Consider the following 13,954-nt stretch of genomic DNA (forward strand, 5'->3'; position numbering starts at 1 on the left):
GTTTTTTGTTTTTTCTGTGCGTGTCAGCGGTTCGTGATCGTATGGTGCCCCCTCCGCCACCCCCTCACCACGTGTATGCCAAGGCCAACAGCTCGTCTGCCGTGTTCCTCCACTGGGGGCGTCCAGCCTTCACCTCCAGCCAGACCGTCAACTACACCATCCGCTATAACCCTGTGGGACTTCAGAACGCCTCCCTGGTGCTCTACCTGCAGACGTGAGGGTCCTATATAATACTTTCCTCTTCATACCCCATAGCACATAGTCATATAACTGGATAGAGGGTGCTTAGTATGGCCATATGACTCAGGGTAGCACTTAGTACGGGTTTAAGCATTTGCAGGTCAATGGCCAAAGTATTGGATCTGATTAATAATCTCCATATACAGTATATGTTCTAAATACATTTTTATCATTGTGGTTCTCCTCTACAGTACTGAGAAGAACATCCTGGTCCCGGACTTAGAGCCCAACACCAGGTATGAGTTTGCTGTCCGCCTGCACCTTGACCAGCTGTCCAGCCCCTGGAGCCCTGTGGTCTACCAGAGCACTCTGCCTGAAGGTGAGCACCAACATGGCTTCATACAGCAGCACATGCTGTATAGATGAGTAGAATATACTCTCAACCTTTTTGGGCTCCGATGGTATTTCCTAGCCTACTGAAATAGAATACTTACTGAAATTATTGTGCCTGTCTTAAGACTGCTTATTTGCCCAGGACTCTCGCATTCTGCAAACAAATCACAACTAGAGTGCAACCACTTGACAGAGCCTTGACAATGAGCTCTCATTTTCCCTCTAATGGGGATTTGCTTTTGAAAGGATTAGAAAAATACACACAGGAGCAAATTCATTGAACTGCACAGTACTCTATATGCTCAGTCTCCCACTGCATTATTACACATATCTACACATCTCTGTCGTAGCCGGCCGCGACCGGGAGACCCATGGGGCGGCGCACAATTGGCCCAGTGTTGTCCAGGGTAGGGGAGGGAATGGCCGGCAGGGATGTAGCTCAGTTGGTAGAGCATGGCGTTTGCAACGCCAGGGTTGTGGGTTCGATTCACACGGGGGGCCAGTATGAAAACTGAAAAATAATGTATGCACTCACTAACTGTAAGTCGCTCTGGATAAGAGCGTCTACTAAAATGTAAATGTAATAATCAAGGGCCACAGCTTGTGAGATGTAGTTATCCTTTTTAGTGACATCAAAGAAGCTACTCTGATTGAAATGTTGCTTTGGTCTAGGCCCTGGTTCAGACTTTAATTTTCAGTATTCCTCAAAACTCATTACCAGTTACGAAGAGCAAATATTTTTTTATGACAGTTGTACATCTTTGTCAGCGATTTAGCCTCAGGGGTAAAACTGTCATTTTTTCTTCCCCAGCACCTACTCTGCCACCGTCAAGTGTGAAAGTGACTCTGATCGAGGACGACACAGCGCTGGTGTCATGGAAACTTCCAGATGAACCCAACTTGGCGGTGACACGTTATACCATCCTCTACGCTTCCAGGAAGGCCTGGGTAGCTGGAGAGTGGAAGGTGCTGCAGAGAGAAGGTGAGCTGAAGAGAGAGTAAGAGAGAGTAAGAGAGAGTAAGAGAGAGAGAGAGAGAGAGAGAGAGAGAGAGAGAGAGAGAGAGAGAGAGAGAGAGAGAGAGAGAGAGAGAGAGAGAGAGAGAGAGAGAGAGAGAGAGAGAGAGAGAGAGAGAGAGAGAGAGAGAGAGAGAGAGAGAGAGAGAGAGAGAGAGGGGAGCCGCAGGCTAAACTGGGCTGAAGAGACAGAGAGCCCTGCCCCAGCTCCACACCATAAAGGCCATTGGAAATCAATTCATTTCATCCTCCGATCCATTTCTGTATTTGTCACTAATCATTGTGATCTCTGGTTGTTCCTAGATAACCCCCTCCTGTTGTCTTACCAATCAAAGGATGGATTCTATACTGGGAGCTTTGATTTAACACTGGGGGGGGAGAGTATGATCTGTCTTTGTGGCTTTAGGTCCAATATTATCATTCTCCTCTTCTAAGTGAGTGAAGTGAAGGACTTCAATCACTCAATATTGTAATCATTAAACCTGAAACACACTGGTCAAGAGCGCTGTAGTTACTATGGACTACTGCCATACAGTTAATGTGGCCATAGCAACACACATACATGTTTTCTGTACCCAAAGGCCTCACGTGTGGCAGTAAGTAATACTGTCCAGCTCCTGGGTAAAGAACACAGATTCTGGGTAGCATAGGCATAATTGAGAGCAGATGACTCCAGGAAATGTGAGGCATCTGATCTTTCCTTCTAAGCCACAGGTGAGGGGGTCAAAGGTGAGGCTGTTCACAAAGCCATCCTACCCTGCCCCAGCCCCCCACCACTGTAAATCAACCCTGTCACCCCAACCGTTACTGCTGGGACCTCAGTGGAGCTGGGTGGTACTGGGGGGGGTGTTAGATCCCCCTGATCCCTGACCCTCCGTCCTTTGCCTGACAATCTGGTCACAAATAGCCCTTCATATGCCTCAGGTTTTTTATGTGTGTTTTTTTCCACTGAGTTGTAAACCCCTGTTCTTCATGGGTCAGTTAAAAATGGGAGAGAGGAGCAAAAAAAGTCAGGCCTGACATATTTCCTCCAGTTCCACAGTTAATTTATTTAGAGATTAATTTGAACAGCTATGTTTAGGAACACATGGAGAATGACAACACCGCAGCGTGTTGAAACAATATTCCCATTTACATTTCCTTTTATTGCTGAGGCTCAAATGGGTTGACATAGGTCACTAATCACTTATTTCTCTGTGATAGGGAGCATCACCATGGCTCTCCTAGAGAACCTACAGCCGGGGAACATCTACCTGGTCAAGGTGTCTGCGTCCAACGATATGGGAGACGGGCCGTTTTCACACACCGTGGAACTGGCCGTGCAGAACGATGGCTCCACCTCCGGTCACATCCCCAGGCGCTCCCATGGCTCAGCTACAGGTTAGTGACTAATGTTGTGTGTACTTGGTCTTTCTTTCATTGACTTTCATGACAGGATTCCTCTTGTTGTCATCACTTGACCTACTAGATGTACTTCAAATTCAATAGCTTTGCCTGCAGCCTTGGTCTCCTGCTAAATTATTTACACTGTAATACATCTCTGTGAATGTCAGGGGAGGTGATTGTCAGCTTTATTGATTTTGATACACAGTGTGGAGATGTAGTACCCACACAGAGCCTATATAGAAGTGTATGACTTGTCTCCAGTGGCTGTCTCATCACTTGTGACAACTGTCTTGCAGTGTTCTCTGGTGGCTTCTACCACCTGGACCAGAAGTCGATGACAGGGATCATCGTGGGGGTTTGCATTGCACTGATCTGCATCATCATCTGTGCCTTCATCATTGTCTGCAGAGGCAAAAACAGGTAACAGATTCAGTGTGCTTTTTGTTTTTGTAATAGTTGTTGTAACTTGATATGAGATTACTTTTCTGACAGCCCAGTTGGTTTGGATAGAATATTTCTATATTAATATTGTATGATTGTTTGACAGGAAATCGTCAGCTACTAAAGCCATCAGGCAGGGGGCTGGTCAGGTCCCCTCTGCTGCAGTCCACCTGGGTTCTGAGGGCCAGGCTGAGAATGCTGATGTCACGGAGCCAATGATGAGGGCAGACCACTTCATTGATGCCAAGGTAAGGGGATATGGCTCAGTTACGCCCTTCCTTTCCTCTAACATTTCCTATTGCATTATGTCTTCAAAGCACATGGAAAATAACCAATGTAGACAGATTCAGAGCATTGCGAATTTCATTTAATTTCCAGGGTGGAACAAATCTGATCATCAATAGCCTCGGACCAGTTTACCCAATCACTGAGAAGAAAAATAAGTGGTTTCCCTTCAGTAATCAGAAAAAACTGAATGTTAAGAAAAGCCAGGTAAGAAAGATAACAAACAAAAGTGTTCAAGTAATATAACATTACTTCAATAGAACATAATAGAGGTGAGACCAGCAGATATTCCTCCCTTTATCCATATTAATAACCTTCTTTGTTCACCCTTTCCTACTTACTCAGACCCAGAGGAAGAGCCATGGAATCTGCTCGTACCAGCCAGGAGTAACAGTGCTGTGCTACGAGGATGAGTCTCTGTCGTCACCCAACCAGCCCACCTCCCTGCAGGTCCTGTTTGGCCCACCTGTTGACACAGAGGGCTCCTCCAACAGCGAGGGCAGCCACGAGACAGGCGACTCGGGCCGTTACTCTCACGACGAGACAGAAATGACCAACCTGTCCTCTGGTCCCAGCAGCAACCCTGCGTCTCTGAGAGAGGAGGAGAGCGGGGGGTCAGGCTGCAGCCCTGCCCAGGAGAGTGAGGGGGAGCTGGGGGAGCAGTCTCACCTCGACCTGGAGATTGGAGACTCCATGGAGAAACCGTGCCACCATCACTACTATCAGGCCCCAGACAATTCCCAGCCTGCACTTTCTCTCTAGCAGTGTGTGTGACCTCCCATCAATCCCCCAACCCTAAACCCACTCCACTGTTCTAAAAGACAATGAGCAGAAATCCAAAAATCCAGGTCTTTGGAAGAACTAGGCTCTGGTTTGGGCTCTGGGGATTTCTATCAAAGAATCTTCTTCTAGTGAATGTGTACCTTTTTTCATTTTATTTTTATTCTAAATGTTTGATTGTATGTGTTTGAAAGAAAAATCTCACCCACCATGAATGTTTCAAGAGATTGTAAAAAATGTGAAATGTGACTGTTACATTTCTGACATTATTTAAGAGTTTATCACTGGAGCAAAGTGTAGAGTGAGCCCTTCTTTTGCTGATTATCTACCTCAGTTTACCTCTCGGTAAACTCCAACTATATATTTAATAATAACGACTTATACCTGAGTTATGTAAGGGGTCTCTTCCTTTATGTAACAACTGATACTTCCTGATGGCAATAATTTGTTTTTGCTAGGTAAGATTCGTCCTGTATTCATTTTCTTCCTTGTTTGTAATGAAGTACGGGATTGTAAGGGTACTGCAGATCTCACTTAAAGCTTTGTTATTTATTTTTTAAATCACAGGTTAATTGGACTATTTCTCAGGTTACTTTACAATAAGCTTTGAGTGTTTGGCTATGGTAGATTGAAGGCCAGTACAATTTACTACATAAGATGCTGAAATTCAATAAAAAGCCAGTATGACACAATGTACTTTTCAGGTTATCCATAGTAATAATGGTTAACAAATTATAATTTTTTGTTTTCTTTGTCAATGTGCAGTTGCCCTTGCAATTCCTGTTTTATACTACCTCTTTTTAAGCATTATTTTGCTGTGTTATTATTCTCCTAAACTCAGGGAACAAGGTTTAGTACATTTGAAAAGCCATGCATTGTGTAATGTACCATGGTTGACTGACAGGGTATCTTCTTAGTGCTGAACTGCTCATTGTAGAGGGTAGTTGCCATAGATCTGTTATGAATGTATCTCTAGAACAAGGTCAGTTACGGTTCAGAGCCTTGTGATGCCCTACTCACAGGTGGAAAAACCTTCTCAGTTTTAATTCAGTTGGAATTATGTGTCTGTGGTATGGCAGGCTATCCTTTGTTGGTTGATTTCTATCTTTTTGGTTATTTTGGGAAAGAACATACCAAAAATGCTTGTGTCGACCTGTATCAATACAGCAGACCTTAAAAGCTTTATAAATGGCCTTAATGGGGAAAGAGTCCCTCAGATGTCGGAGATAAACAGAAAGGCTCCTATACCAAAGTCCGATCCATCTGAGGTCCAACTCTTTGACACATGGGGATGGGAGAAGTGTGAAGAATGATTGTTGAAAACCAAAAGCGTTAAATCAGTGCGATGGAAGTGAATGGAATGAACACCAAAAAAAACTTTTATCTCTAAAGATATCTATATTTTTGTCGCCTGTTATGTACTACTGAGTACAGATTCTAGTTACTTTTGTTCTTTAAGTAGTTGATACATTTTCATAGAGTAGAAAAATAAATTTAGCACTTGTCAGATTAGTTTGATTTGTTGATCACAGCCAATGTGCAGCGGTGACTGATGCTATCATACAAAATAATTGTTTGCTCCCTCAAGTTTGTTTTTGATCTCTCAGCGGGTCCCTGGGAAAATTACAATGATGAGGTTTTTCTCATGTATTAGACCAAAAATCAAATGCAGATCAGCTGAGATGCTGCTTCTAAGACAAAGCCTTGCACATGTGTGCCCCCGTTCTGTGACCAACTGAGTTGAGATGCGGGTTCTCTCTCAGAAAGTGCCCCCAGGATTTTGGGCCCTTGATAATGGTTAAAGTGACAATTATAATCAATGTCATGCACACTAACCAAATCATCCTATTATTGGTTTTCTTTAGAGCTTTACTGTTGCAACTAGATATGTGTACATTGTACGGGGAAATTATATGCAGAGCTATATACAGTATATTATATTGATTCTCATCCTACATTGCAACAGTATTTTCAATCAACAGTTTTCTGACTAATAGGATGACAGTTTGCATGAAGTGTGACACAATCAGTTTTACTTTCTTTTGAATGGCAAACAATGTATACCAAAGAATTCAGGTCACTGTTGCGCATTGGCAAGAGATCCATTTTAGACACATATCTTTGCATGATATTTTGTTATTTGATATGGTTCCAAAAGCTTTATCCCCATTTAGGTTTTGATTACTACATAATAAATGGGTGTCTATTAGACCACAAACCAAGATGAAAGTGGTACACCGTTAGTGCTTTTAAACATTCGTTGTTATTTGTAATTGAAGCAAAAAATAGACAGATTTTTCTACATTCTTTTTTACTTTTTCTCACTGGAGGAGATATTATATATTATCGTTATTTCAATGGGGTTTCGTATACCCCAGTTTTGAGAAAGTACCAACTGAATTTAGTTTTTCCTAGATGCCTAAAATGTATTAATCTTTGATACGAATGTGAATACCCCTTTAAACTGTTGTTGATGAGCATTAGTCTGAAAAGCTGTGTTAAAATGTCAAGTTCATATTGTATATGGAATATTTTAGTTGTTTTTTCTTTTTATTTACATGTGTAATCCTCTGTATTGTTATAATGCCCGGTGACTGCAATCCAACTCTCTGATAACAACTAAAAGCTGGAATAGTCAAGTTATTATTGAGCAGGTGCAGTAACAGTATTGTTTTTGTATTTTCAATTGTGATGGAGTAACCATAGGGTTCTCATTCTTATATATGTTTTCAGAATCAGAATGTTTGAGAGGGTTCTGCCTTCTCGTATTGGTTGTGAATGTCCAATAAGTGATATACCGTTGTCTACCTCAGGTTCCTCTTCCAGCTTTTGACAGAGATGTGATGAATGCTATAGTCAGAGGGGGTCAGTGTTATGCAAGAGATGGAAGAACGAGTCCTGTGTCTCTTAAATTTGAAGAGTTGTGTTCTCTCTTTGTTGAAATGTTTTGTTTTTTTCTGAACATGTGAATATAAAGGGATGAAGTGGAGGACTTGGTTTGAATCATCATTCTCTGGTGCTCTGAGTCCTCTTTTCTTCTGCAGTCACGTTTTTCTGTAAAGGCTGTGCTGCTGGCTTTAGCTGCAATGGTGGAGCGCTGTGGGTCATTTACAGTTAAACTCAGGGGAACCCACAGCTGCTCCACAGTTGTAGTGAGAGTCACTTTGGGACACAACATTGGGAGTCTGTGTAACCAATACACAGACTCTCGTTGTTGTGTTCCAAAGTTATAGTGAGAGCAGGCACAGGCCTTGAAATTGAATGTACCTTTTGTCATTATTTTGTGTTAATGTTTTGTTTTCCTTTTTTCTGTTGGCTCTTTGTCTTTGATCACAACACCAACTGCTTTTCTTCAAGGTATTCAGGGAAGCCTTGGTCCTTACTACAACTTTCTTCATGACAAAAATGTTATAGCCTACTTGTCCAATTAAAGTTAAAAATGATTTAAACAATAAATAATTTCGGAAAATTACTGATCCTGAGTTATATATATATAAAATATATATATATATACACTTTCTTGCATGTATTGGTATGTCTGTTCTTATCGTTACTCTAATACAGTCTCTAATAGTTTTATAATAATACTCTAATATTTGTTTGTATTAGCAGTTTCTTATAATAACCTTCTTTGTAACTCACACATTTGCCATATTTGATCACACAATCCATATTTCCATGAATTTGTGTTTGCTATTAATTCTTGAAGGTGAACTTATTGTATCACGGAGTGTGGGGCATGGAAGGGACACATCAGGCTTACCTGGACGGTCCATGTACGTTTCGTCATTTTGATTTCTGAGTCAAAACAGAGAGTGGAAAAAACGTTTTTTGTTTTTGAATTTGACATGGAATAACGGAAAACAAATCACAAAAAAATAAAAATAATAATCAGATTTCCATTATTTCTGTAGCAAACTTACCTAGATCTTCTGTCGACTTATGGTGTTTATTGACTAAGTACAAATTAACAGCAGTTACTGTAAATGGTTACCTATCTGGAACTTTGCGTAGCTAACATAGCTATTGCATACACCTACAACAATATCCAATTAAGCTATAGTCAGTGCTGATGTGTGTGTGTGTGAGTTCTGAATGTTCCCACAGGAGAAAAGCACAGTATGGCATCTCAGCTGATCATCATGAACTTCATGTAGTTACATCAGCCAATAAAGTAAGTTAAAATAAGCCTTTTTATTGGTATGGGTATACTTCACCAACATCCTTTCCTGCTGACTGAAAGGCAGACGGATGCTATACTCTTCAGTTGTGAACACGACGATTGCTGCGACAATTGGCCTACTTATCTAAATGTATACAGGTGTAGGATCTTAAAAATTTATCACGCTGTTGTTGCAGGAAATTTCCTGCAGAGCAGGAAATGCAATCTTGCAATGTATTCAAGGTTTAAAAAGGCTTCTAAAGTTTGTAATTTCTACATTAAAATGTCAGACTTGATTTGCCCTAACAAAACATTTATCAACCCTTACAAAACTGTCAGTTAATTATAATCCACACAATAATTCACATTTCCTGTGGCTGCAGGATTATTTTCCTACTGAGAAATTGATCAAATTAAGGTCCTACATCTGTACATACATTAACTTAATTAAATAGGCCTTTTTCATAAACAAACTTCGCTTGTAACTTATAAAATATTCAATTTGATTTAATTTTTGATCACAGGTGTATTACTTATCAAGAGATTGAAGGGAGGTAGGGGGAGAGGGATTTTCTTCAACCAAACCCATTTATACCCATCTATCCACTCTCTCCCCCCACACCCACATCCCTCCACCCACAAGTGCCATCTATCAACTTTCAGTAAAAACCACACTTGAAGCAAATTTAAACATTGAATCAAAGGGAAGTTGAACAAGAGTGAGCAAAGTTTAGTATAAGGGAGATAAAGTAGTTGGTCTGGCAACATGGGATTGGTGCCAACAGCAAAACAACTTCCCCTAATGTATCCTAGAGAGAGAGAGAGAGACAGACAGAAACAGAAAGTACTGGGCAGTTGAGGAATCATTTACATTCTGTGAGAGGGACGCAGTATTTCAACACACAGGTAGCCTGATGATGTGGACAACCATTCACAGGCAAACAATTTGAAAGTGTCTAGGGATCATCTATAGGTAATACCATACGACATAAGAGAAATGGAGAGACACCCCTTGAGAGCATCATGCCTAACAGGAAGTAGAGGAGGGTCTCAGCTGAAGTACAATAATGCTGACACTTTCTGTCCAGTTGTCCCTGAAACAGGCCTGCAGGTGTCATCAACCAGCCTACATACCATCTGTGAGTGAACTGTGAGGATTGTTGAGAGAGAACTGTTCATTAGTGATTGTTTATTTCACTCGCTTTGGCAATGTTAACATATGTTTCCCATGCCAATAAAGCCCCTTTGAATGTAACTGAATTGAGAGAGATAATCACTGTTGAGCATTCCATTTAAAATAGTGTAAAACTGTTCTAGAGTCATATTGTCTCAGCACAGTAGGGTACAGCAGGTTTAGAGAGATATGCTGAATTACAGTGATGGGGACAGGATTATTTATTCTCAACAGGTTGTTGTAGGAGGAGGTAGTGCAGGACCTTGAGAGCATCATGTCCACTGTATAGGGTTGAGTGACTGAACTGTGTGAATGGGCCTGTTGGGGTGTGTGTGTGTGTGTGTGTGTGTGTGTGTGTGTGTGTGTGTGTGTGTGTGTGTGTGTGTGTGTGTGTGTGTGTGTGTGTGTGTGTGTGTGTGTGTGTGTGTGTGTGTGTGTATGTGTGTGTGTGTGTGTGTGTGTGTGTGTGTGTGTGTGTGTGTGTGTGTGTGTGTGTGAGTGAGTGAGTGAGAGGAAAGGGAGAGAGGAGAGCATGTGTGTGTGTGTGTGTCTGTGTGTGTTAGTGTTTGTGTGTGTGAGTGAGGGAGAGAAGACAAGAGAGAAAAGGGAGAGAGCGTGTGTGTGGCGGGGGGTATGTACAGATGCAGGATCTTAATTTGATCATTTTATCACAGCAGGAAAATAATCCTGCAGCAACAGGAAATGTGAATTATGATTAATTGACATTTTTGCTAGGGTTGATACATTTTTTGTTAGGGCAAATCAAGTCTGGCATTTTAAAGTGGAAATGACAAAGAAGCCTTTTTAAACCTTAAACACTAGACATTTGCATTTCCTGCAACAACATGGTGATCAAATTAAGATCCTACACCTGTATACATTTAGAGAAGTAAGCCAATTGTCGCAGCAATCGTCGTGTTCACAACTGAAGAGTATAGCATCCGTCTGCCTTTCAGTCAGCAGGAAAGGATGTTGTTGAAGTATACCCATACCAATAAAAAGGCTTATTTTAACTTACTTTATTGGCTGATGTAACTACATGAAGTTCATGATGATCAGCTGAGATGCCATACTGTGCTTTTCTCCTGTGGGAACATTCAGAACTCACACACACACACATCAGCACTGACTATAGCTTAATTGGATATTGTTGTAGGTGTATGCAATAGCTATGTTAGCTATGCAAAGTTCCAGATAGGTAACCATTTACAGTAACTGCTGTTAATTTGTATTTAGTCAATAAACACCATCAGTCGACAAAAGATCTAGCAACATTTGCTACAGAAAGTAATCGAAAAATCTGACCTTTCTGCAGCAGGTAGCTCTGGCCAGGCAGCTTCATCTTGTAGCAGGTTTAGGAACTAACTTACTTCCACTAACTACTACAAGCTAGTATGACTATAGCCAGTAACCAGGTAGGCTTGCTAGCCAGCCTGCTAGTGAGAGCTAGCTAGCCTGCTAGTGCTAGCTAGCCTACTAGCGCTAGCTAGCCAGCTAGCCAACTTTGTTCAGTTGTTGTTGAGTTTGTTCTATTGGCATGCAAACTTCATAATAAGTGCTGCATCTTAGCTAACATTAGTATTTTTTATCTTCCTGTCACAGTCACACAATCAATTTCTTTCTTATTTTTGTTGGGGGGGTAGATCAGCTTTAATATTGCAGATAGATTGTACAGTGCCTTGCAAATGTATTCATCCCCCTTGGCGTTTTACCTATTTTGTTGCATTACAACCTGTAATTTAAATGGATTTTTATTTGGATTTCATGTAATGGACATACACAAAATAGTCCAAATTGGTGAAGTTAAATTAAAAAAATAACTTGTTTCAAAAAATTCTAAAAAATGTATAATGGAAAAGTGGTGCGTGCATATGTATTCACCCCCTTTGCTATGAAGCCCCTGTAGTGTCGAGTCAATGCTGGTAATTATTGCTGTAACAAAGGAGTCCGCTCATACTGAACCTTTGATCATAAGTTTTATTCATATCACAAGATTCCAGCATAAGGTTACGGATGTCATGACCACCCGGAGAGCGGCGTCCCAGATTGCAATGGCCGCTCTAACCTCTTCTTCGTTTTTACCCAGTATATATAATCTTCCCAAGATATGGGTGGCTCCCTCTACTGTCCAATCCCCTGTCTACAACACACACTTCCTGTCTGTTGTATGTGGCGTCACACTAAAACATTCCCTCTTGACACTAAAATAAACATCCTCTCAGGTTCCACTTAAAACCATTAACAAAATCATAATCTTAATACACTACATATTCCCCCCTTCGAGACTAACTAAAAGTCTCGAAAACAAAAAGAATAGGATTATGACAAGTAACAATTTATCTTATTGAGTATCTTTACCAATAAACCAAAACCATTTCCCTCTGGAGTGTAAATACCTTTCTATGAAATATGAACAAATCTTTATGAAGTGTGACTACATTACTATGAAATATGAACAAATCTTTATGGAGTGTGAGAGCGAAAAACCTGTCTGGCAGCCTTCTTTCCAAATATCCATCCATCAATCAAGACAGTAATATTCTCTCACGGTCCCTCTGCCCCAGGCAACCACCTAGGTACTCCAGATAAATTCATAAATCTTTATCAATGCATTTGAAACTATGATGCCATTAAATACACATGTAAGCCCCTGCAAACAAAATACTATCCAAAAAATATCCACACTAAGTCTGGTCGACCCATCGGACCCTACAGTGGATCTCTATCCCTGCCTAGACTCCCTGTCCCTAAGCATTCACGAAATAAACAAAAACATCTAAGATCCCCACATGTATTCAATAACATCAAATATCATTCTACAAAAAGTAATACCTAAGAATATGACACAAATTATGTATTACACATGCAAATATGTCTATATTTCATTGCAGACACTGGAATGTAGTCCACTACACTTCATCTCCTCAGCAGTGTCGATCCAATGCATCGTTGATGATGGAATCGGAACCTTTCCACACCTTCCTTGTTCCATCTCCTCCAGTCATTCTCCTTTCATATTGTCCCTTCATATTGTCCTTGTTTGAGTATTTCAATCTCTACATATTCCCCCAAATGCTTCTGGAAGAAAAGAAAAGACCAAACAATATATTTTGCAAAACAACACTTTCAAATTAAAACATCAATATCAACTAAGAATATAAAAAATGATATAAAATGATATATGAATCACATTATCATATTTCCCCCCTTTGATTCATAACATCATACTAAAATCACACTAATATTGAAAAAAAAAATGAAAAATGATCAAATAATCCAAAAGGATATTTATCCATCAATACTCCATCCAGTCCCACTTGTCCCTCTTCATCCAGATCAGGAACCGTCAACAACGGCATCTGAGTGTTGTCTCCAGGCATCACAACTCCAACCTATCTCAATATCATAGCTTTCTCAAAGGTCAGTAACAAATTACAAAAGCAAAATATCACACACAGTGTTATCAAAACTGCTATTAAAATCTGAACCATCACTGCTCCCACTGGGCCTAACTGATCTTGCAACCAAGACTTCACTGACCATCCAGCTCCTTCAGATCTACCAAATGCATCCCTTATATTCTTCAATGCATCTATAACCCTAGTGATATTATCTGAACTATCTGGACTCAAAGTATAACTAATATTATCAATATGATCTTCCCAAATTTTACACCATACCATGGAAAAATCCCAGTCCCCACTTCTCTCCTAGACTTATCCTCCAATGGTAGGCTTCCCAGACTATGAAATGTCGCCATGTCTCTTTTCACCCTATTTCCAAACCTAGATTCAGATTTATCTGTGTCCGGTGCTACCCCTCTTTTAATGGTTAAAACCTCATATGGAAGCTTCAACGTTGACATGTAACAACATCCTGTCCATCCATAGGGTAAGAATATATATGCTTTATCACCACAAACCCACCAAATATCTCTAAAATTCCCAATAGTCACATTGCCAGGCAAAATCTGATCTTCCACCATCAAAGTCCTGCTGTTCTTACTAACGGGAACATAAAAAGTAACATTATATTTCTCATCTCTAACCTTATGTTCATGCTTACCCAAAGTCATCATATAATCATCACAATCTGATATTCCCATGAACATACCCTTTCCATCATATGTTTTATTAGA

General features: G+C 40.5%; 1 protein-coding gene across 1 annotated transcript in view; it reads left to right on the forward strand.

Annotated features, from left to right (window-relative positions):
- The window catches only part of LOC311127907 (protogenin A-like), a gene marked incomplete at its 5' end in the record, with an annotated part of 38,408 nt that extends 33,821 nt beyond the window's left edge, over positions 1–4,587 (forward strand). The window contains 8 exons of the mRNA XM_084159806.1: positions 28–214; positions 432–559; positions 1,385–1,555; positions 2,792–2,968; positions 3,271–3,394; positions 3,522–3,663; positions 3,794–3,907; positions 4,046–4,587. Coding sequence (XP_084015932.1) covers positions 28–214; positions 432–559; positions 1,385–1,555; positions 2,792–2,968; positions 3,271–3,394; positions 3,522–3,663; positions 3,794–3,907; positions 4,046–4,462 — 1,460 coding nt within the window. The 3' untranslated portion in view covers positions 4,463–4,587. The remainder of the gene's footprint in view (positions 1–27; positions 215–431; positions 560–1,384; positions 1,556–2,791; positions 2,969–3,270; positions 3,395–3,521; positions 3,664–3,793; positions 3,908–4,045) is intronic.
- Positions 4,588–13,954: the final 9,367 nt, after the last annotated feature.

This window comes from Coregonus lavaretus (genome assembly GCF_964263955.1).
Source record: "Coregonus lavaretus genome assembly, chromosome: 4".
In the NCBI taxonomy this organism is placed as follows: Eukaryota; Metazoa; Chordata; class Actinopteri; order Salmoniformes; family Salmonidae; genus Coregonus; species Coregonus lavaretus.